The sequence below is a fragment of the Aphelocoma coerulescens genome, chromosome 2 (assembly GCF_041296385.1).
Source record: "Aphelocoma coerulescens isolate FSJ_1873_10779 chromosome 2, UR_Acoe_1.0, whole genome shotgun sequence".
In the NCBI taxonomy this organism is placed as follows: domain Eukaryota; kingdom Metazoa; phylum Chordata; class Aves; order Passeriformes; family Corvidae; genus Aphelocoma; species Aphelocoma coerulescens.
Window position 1 is genome coordinate 143,769,141 of NC_091015.1, and position 22,540 is coordinate 143,791,680.

Here is a 22,540-nt window from a genome sequence, read left to right on the forward strand (position 1 = left end):
AGATGAAAGAGTAAATGCAGTCCTGTGTGTTCAATACAGAAGCGAACCATACTGTTTCAAGGCACATTTCAGACACGGCCACATAACTGATTTAGAAAGGAAAACTCAGCTACAGTTTGAGAGAATTCAGTGCTAACTGGAGCAGTGATCACGCTCTCTCTCTTAACAGAACTTTATCAGAAAAACAAAAACATCCTTAATAATCCTAGCACAAACCAGGCATGGATCCAAAAATATTTTACCTCTGAGTAACTGGGGAAATGAGCTTTTTCCACCGTGCATTCTACTGCAGTGACTCACCACGGAACTCAGCCCCCAGTGTAAGGCATCCTTGCACAGTGATCCATCAGGAGCAATGCTCAGCCAAGCATATGGCATCACAATCACAGGCAGCAAGCAAACTGAAGATTTATTTCACTATGGGTATGAAATGCATATTTCATTATGTCCACTATGCAGATGTGCTGGGCATATAACCTCAGAGAGCTCAATTACAATACTAAAGCATGGTGAATGCTGGTTTTCCTTATAGTTCTACCTATATTGTATCAAACATTCAAAACAAAGCTCTGTTCATGTCAGTTTGCGGTGGTTCCCAAATGACCAGGGGATCCCTTCTATATGGCACATACATGCATAATCCCGTCTGGGAAAAAAAATCCAGGAAAATATTCACAGGACAAAGATTGGCCCTATCCCATCTTGTGCTGTGAGTGTTCCCTCCCACCCACCATCTCAGGAGAATAAAGCATATTTATTCTCACTACTGTATTAAGGAAGAGATGCTGATTGTTTAACAAATCCTATGGTAACACACAAACCTTTAATCTCAAAAGCCACAGCTTGATGATGGAAAAGAGCTAAGAGGACAAGCAGACCTGCTTTCCTTGCTCCTCTTTGCGACCTGACTCCCCTCGCCCCGGCCCAGTTACTCCTGCCTCCTCTATGGGCAGATTCAATTCACTGAACCAGCAGTATCCAATGCTGTGAGGAAAAAAAAAAAAAAAAAAAAAAGAATAGTCATCTATTTCCAGCTTTGGAAGCTGTGTTGTCCTGGCAAAGGGTCTGTGAAATATGACAGCCGGCACAAGGAAGGGGGCTGGGCTGCCGGTGAGAAATGCGGGAGCGCGGTGAGGATGCGTTGTCGCTGCTGTACCGCTGAGCCGCTGCTCGGGCCCGTGAGCAGGGGAGGCGCCGCTCTCACCGGTCAGCACTGGGCAGACCCAGATGTCCTGAGTCCTCACCTGCAGGGCCGTACGACCCAGATCCCATTCCGCTTTGTAATGACTCAGGAGCCTGACTAAACGCCTGAATCATTGCCAGTTATTCATGTGTGATTTTTGATGTGTTAGAAAGCAACTCATGGAGACAAGTTGTTCTGACAGTAAGACATACCTTGTTGTTACTCAGCTGGGGGAGAGGACATTTGCTTTTCAGAGGATACTACATGAAGTCCTTGACAATTCCTGCTTACCAGCCACCATCCTGAGACCTATCTAGACCACACAGAAGTCAGTGTTAAGACCTGCCAGCTCCAGTCACATTGGCACCTTTGGTTTTTTGTCAAAATAAATGCCAACGTAATGCAGGTCTTTACATGCAATATATCCTATATAAAAGGAAGCCGTCAGTGTACCTGTTTACTTGGTGGTGTATATTTTTGCAATGAATGAAAATGCCAAAAATGCCAAACTGAATTTCAAGGACTAGGCTGAAGATGTGCACAGAAGGTATGCAGACTGGGTGTGGGAAGTACCATGTCACTCACTGGTTTGGGGGAAAACAAGACAATGGAAAATGTCCCTCACCTCACATTTGCTCAAGCATTTTTAAATGAATGTGCAAGATCTTTCACATCACAGTTAATTACAGAGATGGAAATGTGTTTCTCCCTGTACCAGAGCAAGATAAGCGAGGTAGGACACCAGAATTGCAACACAATAGTGCCAATTTCTGAACTCAGCTGTAACTATGGCAATCTTCATTCACAGTATTTAACTGAGACTATAGAAAAATAGTGCACCTAGCAAGCTTGAATAAATTACTACATCACTGGCTTACAAACATTTCAAAGACATGAACTTTTACAAAAATAAAACTTTATAAGGAGTTTGTATTTGCAGAAATCATTTGACATTACCTCTGCATTGACTGTTCATGTTGACTACAGGGACTTGTCTTTTCAGAGTAGCCAAGTGTTCAGGGAGATACATTTCAAGAGGACAAGCAAAATAAAAAAATTAAATACAAAATTAAGTATTAACATAAATTCTAATACAATGTCCTGTTACTGTGCAGTTACTGTTAAAAGCTGGCACTGACAGCAACAGTATTTTACTTTTCCTGGTTTATATAGAGTCAAAAGGGGACACTGGGCTAAATTTTTCTCTCCCTTAAATGTGTGTTTTTCCCTCCCACCTTGACTGGCATCAGCAGCCTCAGCTTGCTGCATTGTCCCAGTTCCCAGTGCTCCCCATACATAAGCTGGAATAAAGGAGTAGTGTGGTATTAACAGAAAACAAAACAAAACAGAAGCAATGGATCAATATAGTATATTTCCTCTCTGCATCCAGCTCCCCTGATGTTCTGGGCTGTTCACTCACCAGCTGCTCCCTGGTATATGGCACAAGCCTGTTGTTTTTTTCATACAGCATTTTTCTCTACTCTTCTGGTACAGAAAGTGGCTATAACTGACAAAAGATAAAGCAAAAGGATGAAAAATAATAATTGTCAAACATCAAAACCAAACCTTTCTTAACAGAGGTGTTTGGTTTGAGACAGCCAGTGAACAAGCTTCTGTTTGCTATTTATTGATGTCCAAGAGAAGCCGAAGAATGCTCTGGATGCTGTCTTTGTTTCAACATTCACTATACCAATGCAGCATGTGGAGCAACTGCACCATACATGTTTGACAAACACTTAAGCTAATCCATAGCCACACAAGTTTGGTTAGTGGTGCTTGGATGCAACAAAGAAGATACTTCTAATTCATAGGGATGGGCACATTTCTGGTGGGACTCATCACTGAATCCCAACCAGGTCAGGGACATCTGGCTTCCCAATATCACACTACACCTGGTGATTCGGCCTTGGTAGCAAGACCAAACAGGCTTGGCCACAGGAACAAAACAAAAGGTAAAAAGGCACCTGGCAGAATTATGATTGCTGCAGGCAAGCTAAAATCATGAAAACATGATGGTCTGGTGCTCTGAGTGCTGTAAAGATGGCCTTAATGAATGATCCTGGAAAATGGTACAGTGTGGGAAGAGACTCAGTTATGCTATAGTCCCTTTTCACTTACATTGTCTTTGAAACTAATTTTTTTTTTTTTTTTTTAAGAAAGACCTGGCAGCAAAACAACATTTTTAAACTTCTTTCCTGACATGATTGGAATGTTTGGGTGGGAGCCTTGCTGCAGTATGTGTTACAGCCTGAACGCTGTGCAGCAAGTGCCATGCCTTTGAGCACAAGCTGGGCATGGGGAGTGCACTTCTTGTGCACATGGGAGCCCTGATATTTCACTGTCTGGAAACAGTTCAGAGTTGTCAGTGAGGCAGATTTGCTAATCAAAACTCCACGTGGCTGAAGGACACACACACACTGACCTTTACTACAGCCCTGGGAATGCTGTAGCAGCCTGAAATGACTTTCCAGAGTTGCTCCCACTGCTTGAGCTTTTTGCAAGTACTGGTGGGGATACTGTGCCTCTGAACAAAGCACCTTATTGATATGTACTTTTCAGAGAGAAGGGAGGAATTATCTCTGATTCAACAGGGTTTTCAGACACCCTTTCCAGATTACTACAGTGGTTTCATTCAGTTATGCAGACTTCAAATTAAAAGTTAATGAAAACTAACACACTTCTTATTTCTCCTGAGGCTCATTTGCTCTTCTATTCAGACAGCTGAGAAAAGTAAGTCAGAAGAAAATTCCTCCTTGTCTGACAAAGGGTGCAGGGATTCTGAGAACTGCCTGGCAGCAAATTCCTGCATCAACACCGTTGCTGTAATTTTGAATCAGTTGTGCTCATTTTCCAAGGGTGTTTTATAGCCACCTCCCACATGGCAATGTGTGAGCAAGTAAACTATCATTAGTTCTGATGGGCACCCTTTGTCTTCCCAGGAAATGACTAAATGCTATCCTCAAAAAGCTGACCATTGGAGAGTAGTAGAAATTACAGATTCATGTTTGGCACAGAGTGTTGTATTTGCAGCTGTACTGACTGCCTGCCAGGAGCTGTCTGCCTACAGAACATGCTGTCTTCCAGCTGCTCGACCCAAGATAGTCCACGAGGATAAAAGCAGTGTTAGAGAAGTGAACAGACTTTCTGTTTGCAGATTTCTCTTGCTTGGTTTTATAGCTCTTCTCTGGGGAAAGTGAGCTTGTTGCCAGTCTTCACATGATGGCAGATCCAAGAAGTGTTTTCTGGATTAACCTAAGGCACTGCCTTTTGACTCAGGGCAAGGTGACCCTTCATTATTACCATGCAAGAAAAAAACCCCACCCCATGATTCATATATTTTACCCACTGATACATGCAAATACAAACCAGAATGACTTGGATACAGGAAAATAACTGGGATTTTTTTTTTTTTGCTAACATCTTTAAACCCTTACAGCTTCATAGACCCTGTTCTCCCTTATTCCAGCTCTTTTCAGCTGTTTCTGTTTAATCCTAGCAATCATCTTGAGTCATGATGCTGGGTATAATGCAATAGACTCACATGTACAATTCCTTTATTTAAAATGTTCTTGTTTTTGTGAACAAAGCAAAAAGCAGGCAAACAGCAAGAACCCACCTGTGCTTACATTCAAGCCCTTTCCAGGAAGTCCTTTGCCCCAGTGTTCTCCTTCCTTTCAGTGTCATGTCCCTGAACTCAGTTTACTGTGCCCTTAGCATTTCTAGACTTTTTTTTTAATGTTTTTTTTTTCCTCTCCTATATGCACATGTGTGACTCCACAACTTCTGGCTTAACCACTTTCTATCGGTATCATTTACCAGTACATTGCATTGCAAGCCTGTATGGGGACATGCTGTTACTTAATTTTGTGATATTGGTGCAATATTTGGGGAGGTGGATTGTACTGGTTTGGTTTTCAGTAATCAGAGTCATTTAACTTCTTCCTCATTCCAAACCAATTTAATGTATTTTTTCTCATTACATAGCTTTTTCTTACTATTTTCAACAAGAGTTGATGTGATCACAAGTTGATTACATTTTGCTGCATGAAAAGGGAAGTAAATTAGCATTGCACACATGAATTTTGCAAATGGCCAAAATGATACTGGGATAGCTCCACAGGCTGATGGAGAGAACAAAAATCACTCACAGGGCGTAGTTCTGTATTCCCTCCTGCTCCCCTGGCCCGCTGCAATGCCCTTCCCTGCTTCCAGAGACTGCTGCCTGCCCTGCTCTGCATGCTGAGCAGTTGGTGGAGTTGTGCCCTGAACTGCTCTGTGAAATGATCCAAGTTTAAAAGTGCTTTTGGGAGCGTTCAGAGCACTTTCACTTTAAAGTATGGCTGGACACGCTCTTGTATGGGCGGTGACTTGGAGGGCCTGGAAGAGGACATGAAAGACGAAGCAAGAAAGGTCTTTCTACAAATGAGGGTACAGTTGGATGGCTTAAACCAGAGAGCAGACAGAGGGAACAGAAACATAGTCTCTAGTAGCCCTAGAGACTCCAGAGTTATCTGTTATTGTGCCTTTAACCTGCATGGCATCGGTATGACTGAGCCAAATTACACAAGAGCACAGTGACACATCACAACCCAGTCGTCCACTGAGTAGATCAAAGCACTCTGCGCACTTCGACCATGCATCTTACGTCTTCCATTGGCATCAAATGGTAAGGGAGATAATTGCTGTGAGCACTGAAAACAAATGAGCATGAAGACTGTGCCTATGATGACAATATTTGTGAATGCACTTGTTTTCTAGTATTGAAAGTAAATATTTTATTCATTATCTCATGTGAATGCATGATTGTATCAGCAGCACATTTAAAAGAAACAAAAATATAGTGTGCTACAGCAGTTTGCTAAGGAAACTGAAATAGTGAGTTAGGTAAATCAGTCCTTGATAACCCAAGCTGTAATTTAAAACGCAAATGCCTTTCTGAGCTCATCTATTCTAAGCTGGATAGAGCCCAGCATGTTTCAGTTTTTAAATAACTCATTCCCATGACCTTTGCAATTCACTCCCTTACACAACAGTGCAAAAAAGAGCCTTATACGCATGACTCAGGCTGCCTTAGGGTTCCTGAAATTTAAGAAGGCAGCCTACATAACATGATCACAAGCAAAAGGAAAATAAAAGACAGCCTATATAACACCCAGACAAACTGAACAAACCTCTGCAGTTACACAAGGCTGCAGGCTGCAGAGATGCATCCAAAGTTCAAAGAAGTTTCAAAGAAACAGCCTGATGTCCCTGGTGTTTAGCCCAGTGTTTAAAGTCAACACTAATAGAATAAATAATCCTTCTTCTTAAAATACTACTCTAAAACACTTAGCTTGCAATCTGGATTTCCTCCAAGGCATTTGAAACACACTGAGTAAATGATCATGGGGAAGGAGTAAGGTGCCTGGACTGCTCACTTGCAAGCCCAAAAGTTTCGCAGGAAATGTGCCTCCTGAGCTCCTGAGAAGCAGCAAGGTAGCAGTCATCTTGTGCTTACTGAATGTCCTCCCAATGCTCCTAGGTCTTTATGGAGGTTCCTCAGAGTCACAGCCCATTCATGGGGGAACGTGTGATCTTGCACCACCTCCCTGGCCTCTGCCACAGGGACATTATTGAGCTGTGCAACTGAATATGCAGGTTATTCAGACTTCCTAGCCAAATCCAGCCCTGGGCTGGAATCCAGATTCAAGGAAAGCATCCTTTGCTTTTGCAGGGCAAAATTAGAGCGGGGATCCCTAAACAACATTATAAAAAATTCCCCAAGACAAGAAACAGCCCTAAAGCAGCCTTGCTGGAACTGGTCACAGTCAGGCCTTCTCTTTTGATTAAAAGCCTGGCACAGAAGCACAGCTTTGTTCTGCTGAGATGGCCAGGATCTCTCAGAGGGAGTTGGCTGCCTCCACTTCCTGAATACCATAAACAAAGCTCCAGCTCCACTTGTATGACACAGTGTTGCTCCTTCTGCTTGTTCCTATCTTAGCATGTAACAGCCTAGTGGCTAAAGCTTTTAATGTAAAAGGCTGGTATAATTGTCACCTTAATTCCCCACTGCCTCTTTTCCCAGGTGAGTCCTGTTACTGTCTAGCTGCAGGTCAGCTGAGGCAAGGGCAGTGCCTTACCGTGCAGTGAAGACTGGTCACTCACACAGGAATCCACCACTCCTTGGCTCAGAGGCAGCAAATGAGGCTCTGTAACCTTCTGTTTAGGATACCTGCCTGGAAGAACAGGATACTGGATCTAGTCAGGGAAAGGGAAGAGGTTAGAACAAATACATGTTTGGTTTGTTGTTTAAAAAGATAAATTAAACATATAGTATAAAGTAAATCATAAATATTTATGTAGATGGGGTCACTTGAGAAAATAAGTCTCTTTATCCACCAAGGAAACCAGTAACCTAACTCATCTTTTTTCTACAGAAAAAAAGAACAAATGGTTATATTTTTTTCATCAACTATAAACCCCAAAGGATACAAGGTCTTATTTTCCCAGCATTTAGGTAAGGCTAAACTGAGAAAGGCAAATAGGAATGAGAGGAGGTCACTTTGGTATTCTTTCTAAACTTCCTTGTTACACGTGGAAATGTGACCTGATCTAACCCTGCACCCCAAGACATCTAAGAGATTCGTTCAGAGCCTACTCTTGGTTCTAAATCAAAATTTCTAATTTTATCTTCCATAACTACTTTTCACTTCAAATTACCCCCTCATGCTAAGACAGTAACACCAGTATTTCTAGTAATTGGCACTGGTTGCTCTTCCTCATTGCTGGAGAAATTATTAGTCTTTAAGATTCACATTTGCATAGAAAGATCTCAACTCAAATAAGCCAGCTGTTTCTATAGACCATCCACTGGCTTTCCATTTCTTGACTCCAGTGACCTCAAGTAAAGACAAAAGGCTGTATCCAATTACCAGCCTCTGAGCAATCTTTTATTTGAGGGTATCATATCTGATAAAATGAACCCAGGATATCATTGTTCCAGCAGCATTAGGTAAACAATATTTTTTCTGTTGAAAAGTGTAAGCTATTCTCTGCATGGAAAAATGCAGGCAGATTCCCCTCCCAGTTTTAATCTCCACTACTTCCCCTGAAATCTATTGAATCTTTTGCATGGCAGCCATTATAATTGCAAATGTAGTTACTTTTTTAAATGACTGTAACAAAGAAATATGAAAAATGCACATGATGAACTACAGCTGGAAAAGGGATCAGACCCTTCAGAACTGAGGTAGTTGCTGGATCCAACTTCCTGATATCCTGAAACTACTTCCTCAAAGCCAGCCACTGATAATGTCCTAAGTATCATTCCTGAAGCTGGCCAAGAAATTATTTTGCTACAGAATTTCCTTTACTTCATCAAGTTAGAATGCTCTATTCCCCAAACTGGACACCAGACCCTGATAAACCAATCAAGGTGAAAAGCGCAAACTAGTGCACAACAACTACCAAATGAAAAAAATGCATTTAATTCTCTGCTCATGAGATGAAAATCAACATATAGGATGGTACAAAGAAGTCCTGAAGGGAAAGAAGCAACAGATACAAGCTTAACAAGGAAAATTCTAATTAACTAAAAACTAAAAATCTTAAAAATGAAAGTGATGAAGTATTAGAACTGGGGCCCATGCAGACTGGAGCACCTCAGTCCTCAGAGATGTCCAAAACGGGATTGACCAAGTCCCTGAACAATCTTACCTAGCTTTGAAGGTGTCCCTGCTTTCAGCATGTCCTGTCTGACCTCAATTACTCTCTGAGTCTAGGAAGTTGAATCTGAACTGTTGAATGAATCAGACCCACTGCTTCATTTTGGAAAGGAATTAAGACTGAAGATACAAAGGGCCTCCAGGGCAGACAAAATAAATTAAACTATCTGTGCATCCCACAGTGACAGCAAAATACCCACTGAAAGCAATTGTCTGTGATTCGCCATTGGAATTGCCTTTAGAAAGGGCAGGGGATAAATGAATCGTGGCTCAGTGCTGCTGGTTTACTCTAAAGTTGATACTCTTAGACGTTCTTTAAAAATCCCCTTTTGCAGGGCTCATTGTAAAACTTTGGAAATGTTCACTATACTCAGAAACCCAGCTGTGTTGAGGGAGGACAGATACACCACCCACAGCAAACGCTCCCTGAGAGGGCAGCAGAACACCTGAATGCACAACCAAACTCTCCCTTTGAAGCAGACTGAAGAGCCCAGGCACTGCTGTTCGCAGGTACTCCATCTGCTTTGCGCTCTACTGACACGTTTATTTTTGCCACATAATGCTCCTGATTTCTGCTAAAAATAAATTGCTCTCTGTGGAACAGCATACTCAGACTGCTGTCATTGCTTCTGTAGTGCTCTCAGGAAAGGAGAGAACGCAGTTTAGTCCTGCCCAATCCTTCCTGTTTATTCAGTACCTGGCATGCTTGTTTCCCTTATTTTCTCCCTTGTTAGGCTTTTCTTTCTGCTCTCAAAACTTATATGACTCTTCTGCCTTTTTTTTCCCCGCTTCAGATCGGTATGGCACCATGCCAAGTGGAAGTGTTTGATCCATGCACTCAGTTTTAAGACAGGTTTAATGAGCAGCTGCTCTTTTCAACAAGCACAGGAGAAACACAGCATTTCTGGAACATTGTGTGCAAGGATATCAGAAGAATGTTAAGGAGTCAGGGGATATAAAAACAAGTGAAATATTACCCAGTGCTCCTGAACTAACTTGCAGTAAAAATTAGTCAATAAAAATGAATCAAATTTTATACATTAGGCACAAGAATCTATTTAAACTAGAAGGTTATTACAAACACTTGATTTCAAATTAAAATGGATTTTGATGATTTGTAACAGAGTTTCTCTGGAAATGTATTTTTTTGGAAATGTGTGTTAGGGTAAGTACTGCAGCACTTTAGCTGCAGTGATAATGCATAGCTGCTTGTTGGTTCTGCAGTGCAGAATTAGCCACTACTGGCAACAGGCACAGTAAGACAAGAAATGATGGCTCTTGTTACACTCTGTTGATAATCCTTTCATCCAGGGAAATGGAGAATTGCATACCTTGGAGTAGTTACAAGTAATTACTTTTCCATCAATCTCTGGTGTAAAATGTTAAATGTGGAACAATATGTTTTTATTCATTAAAGCATTTTTTATTCTTTAGAATCAGCAAAATTGAACCGTTGCTCAAAGTGCACAAAAAGGTCTTGGCAGCAGCAAGATGAAGATAAGGAAAATCTAACTTTCCAGTTACATTGCAACATCCAACTTCTGGCAGCACACCAGCAAACTCACAGCTTGAGGAGCAAAATGTCAGCCAAATTTTAGCATTTTGTCTTTAATTTGTGGGATTTATATGTGGCTGCTAAGGCCAAAATCTTTTCTCACTCAGTGTTTTAAAATTCAAATTTTGTGTAAAGTTCAGAGATATCAACAGGATACTGTGATACAGGGAGCTACAACTTCCAAGACCAGCTCTAAAAGTAGCTCCTCTCCTGCCTTAAACCAGGAATAAAGGGATAATAAAATAAATAAACAAGGAGTTGTACCACTAACGTTTCAATTTCACAGCAAATTATGGAGAATTGAACTAATGGGCACAAGATGTTCTGAAGACCAAAAGTGCTAACTGCTAACTATTTTGTGGAATTTTTTCTCTAGGTAGGCAACTCTGGACAGCAACATTCTCTGTGGAAGTCATACATGAAGCCACTCTACAAACTCCTTACTTAGAGGAATATGAGCTGATCAGTGGTGACTTCATCCCAGTCCATTTCTGTGTGTCTACTCATACAACCATCACTCAAATTCACCCAGGCAGAGGTCCGTCTTCCCACAGCTTTCTTGCTTCTGACACGGTGAGAAGGTGCCATGATAGTGCCCCTTTACATAGTCTATAAGAAACTTTCTAAATTTTGGGGCTTTACAGTCATTCTTGCTGCAAATAGAAAATTATGTAAATGGTTGTTGATTCAGCACATTCTGGCAATCTATTTTTAACCATGTGCTACCGTTAAAAAGGCATGCAAATAATTTGTTTTCAATGCTGTTTAATGAAGTTTTTAATGTACAGTAGTGTCTGTCAGATGCCTTTTTTTTTCACTTCTAAAATAAGCCTCAAAGAGAAGATGATGTTTTACCATTCTGGATAAACAAATAAATGTCTCAAAAGTCACCCAGAACACCAATAAATGAAAATTTTAATACTCTGTGTTTTCAACTACTACCATGAAAGACTTGCATTTCTAAGGATGGCATCGTTTTATCTTTCTAGCTGGTTTTCACACAGAGGGTCACAGGGCAGTACTTTCCACACTCTTAATTTCAAGTAGAGCTCTTGAGTCTTCTGGGCACTATGTGCAGATTTTCCTTTGTTTCTTCTCCTGATTTTGGTACACAGCTGTACACATCCTACCAACTGAGTAAATACATAAGTATAGTCAAAATCTATGTTTTGTTACAGCTACTGAGGGAATACTAATTGTGAAGAAGGGGCAGTCAATAACTAACTCATGTAAGCACAAGTTAACTATTGGGAGACAGCAAATGTTAGTTCAGACAGAAGATGTTAATTACAAAGCCTGAGAAGCCGAATTCATCCTAATCTTGTCAAGATAGAGGGGACAAGGACCATCTCAGAGATTGCTGAATCATTCCTCAAAGGACTACGCATGTCCAGGGAGAAAGGTGAAAAGTTCACTGAGAGGATGACTACTGGCCTTCATCAGAAAAGACCCCCGAGGAAGAGGAGAGGCCTTCCTCAGCGCAACCACCAGGACACACAGCGCATGCGTGGCCCATATGCTAATGACTTCTGAGAAATAATTTGTTTAACCACACCTGTTCCGAGGAATGTGATGAATATTCATAATTTAACCCTTAATACTGTGTTGTAGAGAGCACCAGGTGTGTGTGTTTGGAGGAGCGATCCCCACACACCCGGCACGCTGAATAAAGCAAATACCCACGTCTCTGACTCTGTCTCTGAAGTGTCTCCTGGCCGGGTTGCGGCGCGATTCAATTGCAACACCCCGAGGCTTGCTAACATCTGCTGTCCACAACACACAGCAAAGCGGGCATCCCGGACATAGTGAAAAATAGTAAGGCGTGAGAGCACAGGCATCTATAAACAGAGAGATGATCAAAGAAATCAAAATGTTGTCGAATTTATATACTTTCCATATTCAGAAATGTACATGACGAGCAAGTCTGGATCAGAGTGTCTCAGAAGCACATGCAAAATTGAGTGTTGCTGTAGAGATGTGGAACAGGGACAGGACAGTAACTAAGAGGGGGGAGGGAAAGGAGGCTACTGCTGCTGCCGCACCGGCAGGAACGACAGGCAGCTGCTGCCCTTCTAGGGAAGGGCTGCTCCTTCTTCGCAGCTACTGCCCTCAAACCATTCATTGCTGGCAGTGTCGGCAGCAGGGCGGCGATGTCAGGGCAGACAGGTCCCTGGTCGTTGGCACTCCATAGCAGCTTGCTTTGTCTGGAGGGATTCTGGAGAAGACAAAACTCCACGGGGCAAATTAATAAAAAAAAAAAACCAAACCCCACGTTTCAGTGCAAGCTTCAGTGGTCTCTTGAGGAGTTAACATGCTTTGTGACTGTTCAAGTCAACTCGAACATTTCAAGGGGGGAAAAACACACCAGAGCACCATTCTTTAAAAGGAATTCAGAGTAAATGCCAATATGCCCAACAAAATTTAGACATTTTCCCATATTCGGTCTCCGTAACAGTCAGCAGTTTTGTGACTTGGACTCCTGACCGAAGGAATGTGAGGGGCTTTTTCAGGGCAGAAAGGTCCCCGGCTTAGGGAACAGACTTTAGCGGTCTCTTCTGGAGTTAACGTGCTTCGTACCTGTTAAAGACCCTGCACGAACATTTCAGAGGGAAACCCCCACGGCCCGGTTTCCCACTCGGAAAAGCGCGCCGGGAGCCTCTCCCTCCCCTCACGCACACCGCGGGGGGAGGGGGCGGGCACACCGCGCGCCGCCGCCGCGTTCGCGCCTTCCCGCCCCTGCGCGGTGCGCGCGCACGCAGCGCCCCCTCCTCCTCCCGCCCCCCGCGCTCTCCCTCGGCCTCCGCGTCACGTGCCCGCCTTGCCCTCCTCGGCAGCCAATAGGCGGCGCGCCGCGCGCTGCAGGGCCCTTTATAAGGCGCGGCGGCGGCGGGCGTGAGGCGGTGGCTGTCGGGGGGTCTGGGAGCAGCGGTTGTGTTCGGGGCGGCGCGGGCCTTCCACCCGCCTCTCTTCTTGTGCCGCACGGTCCTTCTACCCGTCTCCCTGAGCCGCCCGGGAAAGGCCCAGGTCTGTGCCCGGGACGGGAGGAGGAGGTGGTCGTGCCGGAGGCGGGCGGGCAGCTGGGGAGGGGCGGCCATGTCGGGGCCGCGCAGTGCCTGAGCGGGTAGCCGTGTCCGCCCGGCGGCGCGCAGCGCGAGCGGGCCCTGCCCCTCGCCCTGCCGGAAGGGAGAGCGGGGCCGGCTCGGTGCCCGGGCGGGCGGCGGGTGCGGGCGGTCCCTGCGGAGCTGGCTCGGTCCCATCGCCGGGCGAGCGGCAGTAGCGGCGCCGTGCGCCCGCAGAAGGGCTGTGTGTGCGTGTCTCCTCCTGTCTGCCGTCCCACCTCCGTGCCGGAGCTCTACGTCTTCTCTAACAAACTCTCTGCCTTGCTTCTCCCCCCGCCCCCGGGCTTCTGCTTTGTGGATGTTGGCGGCTTCATGTTGTGACAGGAGAATGTGTGTATGTCCTGGGCCCAGGCGGATCGGTATGTATCTCCCTTCGTGGAGCGACGGGCTCGGGGGTCGGATGGGACCTGGGAAGGGGCTGCTAGGCTGGGCTGTGCCTGAGGGCTGAAGCCGAAGGGAAGGATTAACGGTGCTGCTTGTGTTGAATGCTTATTGTTCCTCCTCCCCCACCTCCCCGTCCTCTCCAGCTGGCTCATTCAGGTTTGTCAGGTGTAGGAAAGGCACCCGAATAAGTGTTTTTACCTGAAGCCATGGGTGTCTTTGGCGCAGTGTTTTGGAGGAACCTGTCTGTGCAGTGTCAATTAGCCCTTATAGAATGGCTATAACGAGCCTTTATTAAAGAAAAGTGGAACACTTTTCTATTTTTTTAGTGTAGTACTACAAAACCCCTAAGTTGACCATCTGACTCATTATTGGTCATAATATGTTTACAGTTTGAAAAATAACACTTGTACCCTGCTCTGGGCTTGGGGAGGTGTTTACACTGGATTGATTCTAATATCTTAATGAATCTTGCTTGAACTGTAAAATTTCTACTTCTTTTTCTTCTCTGCCATCTTTTGATCACCATAATGATCTTGGGATCTTAATTATTTAAAGGCTAGCTGAAGTGTCTGGTTATATTTGGGGCATCTGTGTTGTGGGGGTGAATGGGAGAGATTAACTTCTGTTCAGGTTTGGACACTTGGAATTATGCATTTACTTAATCAACTTGGAATTATTGAATCTGGTATGTGAAACAGACTGATCTCTTAAACTGACACAGATTTACTGAAAATGATAAGAGCCAGGGAAAATGGGAGGCCAACTTTTTACTACTTTCTCTTGGATTTCATGTAACATTTGATAAACTAATGATTAAAAATCAGCAAAATATTCTCTGCTGGCACTGCAGAACTGTTACAGCAGCAATACATTTGTATTTTTGCTACATCATGGACCAACAAAACTGTCAGAACAGTTGAGGCACCACTGTGGGTCAGCACTGAACACAAATGCTGAGCAGTCAGGAGAACTTGATTCGGTGGGAGTCTAATGGGAGACCAGTACTGAAACTGAGGTGCTGCTGTAGGCCAGGCACATCCATAGAACCTTAAGCTTACTGTTCTGTAAGCAAAATTGTTGCTTTTCAATGTCACGTGAAGAAATATGCATAACTTACCAAAATAGCTCCCATATAATTAGAAGGCAATGAATAGAATTTAAAATCTATATTTAGAGTTGCAGTCTACTGCTGTCGTGCTGTGTGTGTGTGAAGCCTGGACTGGAGAAGCAAATGGCTAACATAAATTCAGTATGCATCTGGAAGCTTGGGCCAATTCACTGCTGCTCGGTGTCTGGACTGCAGCCCAAGCTCTTCCTGGTACCTGCACAACAGAAAACTTCAGTCTTCACAGCTGTCAGTGGGAGATTCGGGAGAGTCTTTGTCAACATACAACAGTCACTCACTAATACTGGGAAGTCAGTGGAGTGATAGCAATATGAATTCTGCTCTGCTTTCAGCACTTACATGTCATGTAACAGAGAAATGGGCTCCAATCTGGTTTACTTAAAAAGAACAAACAAGCTTGGAGGTAAGAATGTGACTTGCTTCCCGTTCTTGAAACAGAGAGAATGGGGTAAAGCTTCATATGTTTCCAGACACTTCTTAGCTGGTCCAGATGATCAGAATCCTATGGCTGAAGCTATGGAAAGCTTATGGGTGATTGCAAAATGCAATTTCTCCTATGTTGTATGATCCTTTAGACTGAGTATTTGGGCTTGCTGCCTATTTTAGTGGGGTTGAGTCTCATCTGAAATACTGGTGTGCCTGCTTGGCTGAAAAATCCATTTAGTAGCTGAAGCACCTTGCATAACACAGCAGTATCCATTTCTTCAGTAAAACAGTATGACATTTAGCAGTGCTGATAGATTCATACTTATGACTGCAGTAAGCTTTCTAATGGTCTTTTCTGAGAAAAAGCTTTTATGATGAAACTTGATCATAAAAGAGAAAATTGAATTTGCCTTAAATGTGTGTACTTCACACAAGGCACAGTTCAACTCCATTCCCCTCTGGAATTGTTTCTCAAGTATTACATTGTGAAAGACTTCCTGATAATGAGGCATAGTGAATAAGGCTTTTGAGAGGCCCTCTCACTGATGTTGTGATTTGGTATGTAAATGGGGACAAGAAAGAGTATGCTAGCATACTCTTTCTTCAGGGAAGTGAAAAGTAAGGAAAGCTTTTAGATGTGGCAAGTAGCAGTAGAATATTTTTTCAGATACTAGTGGTTTATCTTAACACTGAATTAGAGTATCGTGCAAGCCTGTGTTCTAGACATGGAAGCAAATAATTTGCATACAGTCCTTCAATTGAGTAGCTTTTTAAAGTGCTTTGTAATCTTAAAATTTACTGGGATGGAGTAGCTGTTGGAAATATGTATTATTTCCTTTCTAACTCTTGTACTTATATCTTAAGATAGAAAGTTGCTGCATAGATTGCTGTGGCTATTTTGTATATGTCACACAAGTTTGAAGTTTTACATGTGAAAGGGGGGAGAAGAAACAAAACCTGCTACTGGCTTCTGATTGTGTAAAGAATATCCATTCTCTATCACCTACTGCTTGCTTCTGTTGTCTTAACAGTCTTCACTGTATGTCATCTCAGAGTTGTTTCTTGAGTCCTCCTGTTAGATGCTTTCTCTTCTTCCGGCTTATAGAAAGAGTTTTCTTCCTTGTGTGCCATGTTTGTCAGCTGTGAAATCACCAGGGAAGCACATAGCTGTAAAAGTCCTGTGGCAATTATGTTGAGTGCTCCATGCTAACCATTGTGCTAAGTTGTTTGAAGCTTCATTGACTGTCTGGGCGATGCTTTCACTTCCTGCCTGCTATCTGAGTTGGGTATAAGAGCCAAAATACCTGTGCTGAAGTATGGTATAGCTTTTTGGTTACAACCCAATGTAGTGTCTATAAACAAGCACCTTGTAATGCCTTTCTTTTGTCAAGTCCTTTGAAGCTATGAACTCCATATAATAAGCAACTTGGTTAGGAGCTGTAAACATCTTAACAGAATTCTAGGGAAAAATAATCTGTTAGCTGTCCCGCTAAGCATAGTTGTTCTCTTGTCTTTCAGCAATTCCAGTCCGAAGCTCCAGGCTGCCATTGTTGTCTGATGCCATGCCAGCACCAGCTCATCTGTTCCCATTGATTCGTAACTGTGAGATTAGCAGGATAGGCAGTACTGCGTGTTACTGCCACCATAGACATCTGTGTTGTTTGTCATCTCATTTTGCTCACAGTCACTTCAGATATGCACCGCAGAAGAAATTTGCGGCACTTTATAGGCCAAAGGAGCACTTTAATCACTTTATTCACACAAGGGATTATGCTTCTACACCACAGAGGTTTTACCTCACCCCTCCACAAGTCAACAGCATTCTGAAGGCAAATGAATACAGTTTCAAAGTCCCAGAATTTGATGGTAAAAATGTAAGTTCTGTTCTTGGCTTCGATAGCAACCAGTTGCCTGCTAATGCTCCGATAGAGGACCGGAGAAGTGCTGCCACTTGTTTACAGACGAGAGGGATGCTTCTGGGTGTGTTTGATGGCCACGCAGGCTGTGCTTGTGCTCAAGCTGTCAGTGAAAGATTGTTTTACTACATTGCTGTCTCTTTGTTACCTCATGAGACTCTACTTGAAATAGAAAATGCTGTGGAGAGCGGCAGAGCTCTCTTGCCCATTTTACAGTGGCACAAGCATCCCAATGATTATTTTAGCAAAGAGGCTTCCAAGCTTTACTTCAACAGTCTAAGAACTTACTGGCAGGAGCTGATTGATCTCAACAGTGGAGAGACTACTGATGTTAGAGAAGCTTTAATTAATGCCTTTAAGAGGCTTGATAATGATATTTCTTTGGAAGCTCAAGTAGGAGATCCTAACTCTTTTCTCAACTACCTAGTACTGCGAGTAGCATTTTCTGGTGCAACTGCATGTGTAGCTCATGTGGATGGTGTCGACTTGCACATTGCAAACACAGGTGACAGTAGGGCAATGCTTGGCGTTCAGGAAGAAGATGGATCGTGGTCTGCAGTTAATTTGTCCTATGACCACAATGCACAAAATGAACATGAAGTGGAACGTGTGAAAATGGAGCATCCAAAGTCTGAAGAGAAAAGTCTTGTGAAACAAGATCGTCTCTTGGGTCTCCTGATGCCTTTCAGAGCTTTTGGTGACGTAAAGTTTAAATGGAGTATTGAACTGCAAAAGAGAGTAATAGAATCAGGCCCAGATCAGCTGAATGACAATGAATATACAAAGTTTATTCCTCCAAACTATTACACTCCCCCATACCTCACAGCTGAACCAGAAGTCATACATCACAAATTACGGCCACAGGATAAGTTCCTGGTTTTGGCCACAGATGGGCTGTGGGAGACAATGCACAGGCAAGATGTAGCTAGAATTGTAGGGGAGTACCTCACTGGTGTTCATCACCAACAGCCAATAGCTGTTGGTGGCTATAAGGTAACTTTGGGACAGATGCATGGTCTCTTAACAGAAAGGAGAGCACGAATCTCTTCAGTATTTGAAGATCAGAATGCAGCAACTCACCTGATACGTCATGCAGTGGGTAACAATGAGTTTGGAACAGTGGATCATGAGCGACTGTCCAAGATGCTTAGTCTTCCTGAAGAGCTGGCTCGGATGTATAGAGATGACATTACAATTATTGTGGTGCAGTTCAATTCACATGTTATAGGTGCATATCAAAATGAGGAATTGTGAATTTAATGCAGTGAACTAGTTACCAAAGTTGTAACAAGGGCCAGTATGAGCAGCAAATTAAAAAAAATCCACCCAAAAATAAAATACAAAAAAGCCTTTGGCAAACAATTGTTTGCTTGCTAGATTCAGCATATCTATTGTTCCTGCCTTTCCCCAGAGCTCTAAATACATGGGAAGTGCTATTGACCTAATACAAAACTTGAAGTGTGTCATAGCTTGGGAAGAGAGGTTTTTATAACAGCTTTGCACTATTGATTTCATGAATGCTGCTAAAACAATGTCTTGAATTTGGCAAATTTGGATGAGGGAGGAAGTAGGATAAAGAATTAACTATCAAATATCTGGCTGTTCAAGAAACAGCTTGCTTATAAAATATCTGCAAATATATACACTTAAATGAAAAGTATTGTTGAATTTTTTACAGGGCTAATTCTTGCAATGGTTATCTGTGAATATATTGTCTATTGTTTCTTCTAAGCAAAAGGTCACTTTAACCATGTAAGTCTTCAGTGTAGCAAAGTTGTCTCACTTTCATATGGACAATGTCATCCACGCAAGGATATTTGTCTAAGTGTTGACTTTCAATGCAGGTCTAAGCCATAATCAATACCTGAGATTCTGATACAGCTTAATCATATCTTATGCACGGTAACTTCTAAATTTCTTGTGCATTAATACTTTGCTGTGGGTTTCTGCACAACTTGTAGGGCAATAACATTGCAACATGCAGCAAGATACCAGATAACTTTGTGGAGGACTTCAGTTTTCAGTATAAAGAAACTTTCAGACTTTTCAAAAAGTCAGTATTGTTGGTTGAGGCTGTGTTTGCTTTCCTAAAGGTTATGTCCTTCATGGACTCCACCCCTCTCTGGTGTTGCTTATCTAGTAAATAATTTTTCACCTGAAAAGACCAGGAAATCATTGCTAACTTCTTTCTAGCTTTGTCACTTGCACTCATTTTCACTTTGGATATTTCAAAAGGTTGTATTGTTTGTCCTTCACTTGAACTCATATGTGTAAGTTGGGTTGAAAACTACAAATTACAAAAAATTGAAGTATGGCTTGTAAATAGCATTTTAATTGGGAAACTCACTGGCATGCATGTGTATGTTCAGTGGCTATTTCTAGCAACTTCTTTTAGTTGTGTGTTTGTGGGCAGCTGGTATATGCATGTTTTTACAGTCCAGAATGCTATCACAGAGCAATCTCTGAAATGGGTCTCTCTGGCTTGGAATGGTTGAATTTGAACTTAAAAGATTGGCTATACTTGTGTGTCAAAATTGTTGGGCTTGTAATAGTAAAAGTAGAGACTGACAGCTAATTGGTCATCATTGCATCTATTTTAGGTATGTTACATTGTATACAGATTTATTTTAACCTGCCCTTGGGTTAAAAACTGAAATGCCTGCTGAAATACTAGTCTTTGATGACAGAGAGAATGCATTTACCTTTATTCCTGGGTACTAGAGAACAATGATAAGTCAGCTTATTTCACTTTACCAAGGTGTTTCAGTTAAAATACCTCCCTAGCCCTCATTATAGCTAGTTAAATCAACACTTTACTCAATTAACTGAAATATGCTAGGTTTCTAAAGTGGCATTTTCTACTAAGTGTGTCTTGCCAATTAATGCTACTCTTACATAGGCTGCACTTAGTCTGAACAATGACCCTGTCCTATAGTAAACATTGGCTTCTCAAACTCACAAATGCTATGTGTACTCAGTGGCCTGCAGCTTTAGTGTGTCTCTACCTAACCTTTATCAGCTTCAATACTGCTGTAAGGTTAATGATACCTAAGTTCACATTCAAGATGTGCACAACCCTTCTTTATTTGAAGGGAAAAGGGGAACTCTAAAATGCTTAGACAAGTACTGGCTGTTGACATTGCTTCTGTATGTTGTGTTTTGGTGACTGTGTCATTAACTAGGTCAACAGACTATGTTCTATCATTCAAATGCAGTATGTATCTCAGCTGTTGCAGTATTTAACTTTCTTACATTTTTTTTACTGTTAAAGCTCTATTAACATGCATTGATGTATTTAACCTATGGTTGTTGATACAGATTTGGTACAAGTCATAGCTAGAAGAAATGCACATTGGTCCCATGGATACAACTTCATTGAGGAAAAGCTGCTTTTTGTAGTAAAGATACTTAAGTATGGGGTCAGACAATATTTATATATTGCTTGGAGACTTGCTCGGTATGTATGCAGTGAACAGAAGCAGCATAACTGCCTGCTGAACAGGTGATGTGAACAAACATCTTTTAACAGATTCCAATAAAATGATCAATTATGCAGAAATCCACGTGTATTGAGTTGATGTAGAATGTGATATCTGTTCTGCTGGGACTTTGTTCTTTTGTGTGTCCCCTGTTATGAATATATCAGATGGCCAATGAAAGTGAAGTATAAATGGAAACAAACTGAGAATTGAACTTCAGAGCTCTTCAATGCCACTGTGAGGCTCAATGCCACCCTGCATCAGGCATGAGGGTGCTGCCTCCCCCAGGCAGCAACGCTCAGACGCTTACATCGGTATCACTGCACGTCTCAGTTCCCAGCACCTCATGAGTACCTTCAGGGCCAGTGCTTCTGAGGAAGCAGCATCATTTCAGATCTTAAAGCTGTGTACTGTACTTTGTAAAGAGCAGTACAGCATTTCATAAACAGTCTAAAATATGTGCAGATTAAATTGGGGTAAGAACAAGCTGATGGTGAGCTACAGGCTGAGGGCACATTTGCCTTGTCTTCTGCAGTGTTGCATTGTAGAAAGTACGGTTATTGTGTATGTGAGGGGATGCTGGGATTACTTTTTCAAATAAGGATTTCACAGCTGCAACTGTGGTTCAACCAGGGAGGATAGCTGAATCTTCACAGTAAACACAAGCTTCACCTTAATCTTTAAAACTGTTCTAGATGAGTGTGTCAGTTTACCAGTAATACTAGGTAAGAGAGGAGTGGGACATCTGTTACCTGTACTTTGAGCTTAAGGCTCTGTTAACTCTGTTCCCTTGTGTTCAGTGGTATGTGCATTGTATTTGGCAGTATTTTACAACTACTCTTGTGGTAACTTCTATATTCTCAGTTTACTAAGGTTGGAAAAGACCTCTAAGATCATTGAGTCCAACTGTTAACCTAACATGGCCAGGTCCACCATTCAGCCATGTCCCAAAGCACCACATCTACATGGGCTCTTTTAATACTTCCATGGGTGGTAATTCCACCACTTTCTTGGGCATCCTGTCTCAATGCCTGGCCAAAAAAATAATTTTTTTTCTAGTATCCACTCTAAACCTCCTCTGGTGCAACTTAAGGCAGTTTCCTCTCGCAGTATCACTTTTTACATGGGAGAAAAGTCTGACCCTCACCTGTCTATAACCTCCTTTCAGGTGGTTGTAGAGGGCAATGCGGTCTCCCTTAAGCCTCCTTTCCACTAAACACTACCTCCCACAGCTGCTTCTCCTAAGACTTGTGCTCCACTGTTCGTTTGCCCCCTCTGTGCATGACTTTGAGTACAGAACTTTAAATATTCTCACTTTCCACTCATTTCCTCATTGCAGGGCAGAGTTTTGCATATAGCAGACTTGTAAAACTTGACCTACACCAAGGAGCATAGCCTCAACATGAGGTACTGTTTGTAGTTAGATTCTTGAACATGGGTCCCTGTACTTGGAGCAATTCTGGAGTGAGAGGATGTTTTGTAACTATTTCTGATAAGTGCTCTGCAGAATGGCTAAGATGCTCTGTTCTTCCTCACTGGGGAGTCATATTTGTGATGAGATTACCTGGCACAGAACTAGATAGGGTCCCTGTTGCAGTCTTATCTGGTCTCATAACAAAAAAAAAGTTTGCTATCTGATTTGTACCAGG

General features: G+C 42.5%; 1 protein-coding gene and 1 long non-coding RNA gene across 4 annotated transcripts; both read left to right on the forward strand.

Moving 5' to 3' along the window:
* The first annotated feature begins 7,332 nt into the window (after nt 1–7,332).
* On the forward strand, nt 7,333–11,973 carry LOC138105974 (uncharacterized). The gene is made up of 3 exons (XR_011148840.1): nt 7,333–7,441; nt 9,261–9,396; nt 10,818–11,973. It is a non-coding gene; the product is annotated as an uncharacterized lncRNA (long non-coding RNA).
* A 1,357-nt stretch (nt 11,974–13,330) lies between these two features.
* PDP1 (pyruvate dehydrogenase phosphatase catalytic subunit 1) lies at nt 13,331–21,604 on the forward strand. 3 transcript variants are annotated; one of them, XM_069005133.1, is made up of 3 exons: nt 13,331–13,465; nt 13,885–13,919; nt 17,015–21,604. In XM_069005133.1, exons 2-3 carry the CDS (start codon nt 13,889–13,891, stop codon nt 18,664–18,666), a joined length of 1,683 nt encoding a protein of 560 aa, XP_068861234.1. In that variant the 5' UTR covers nt 13,331–13,465; nt 13,885–13,888; the 3' UTR covers nt 18,667–21,604. The 3 variants fall into 3 exon arrangements, with proteins under 3 accessions (XP_068861234.1, XP_068861235.1, XP_068861233.1); XM_069005134.1 differs by lacking the exon at nt 13,885–13,919; XM_069005132.1 differs by lacking the exon at nt 13,331–13,465 and having other exon boundaries at nt 13,474–13,919.
* Nucleotides 21,605–22,540: the final 936 nt, after the last annotated feature.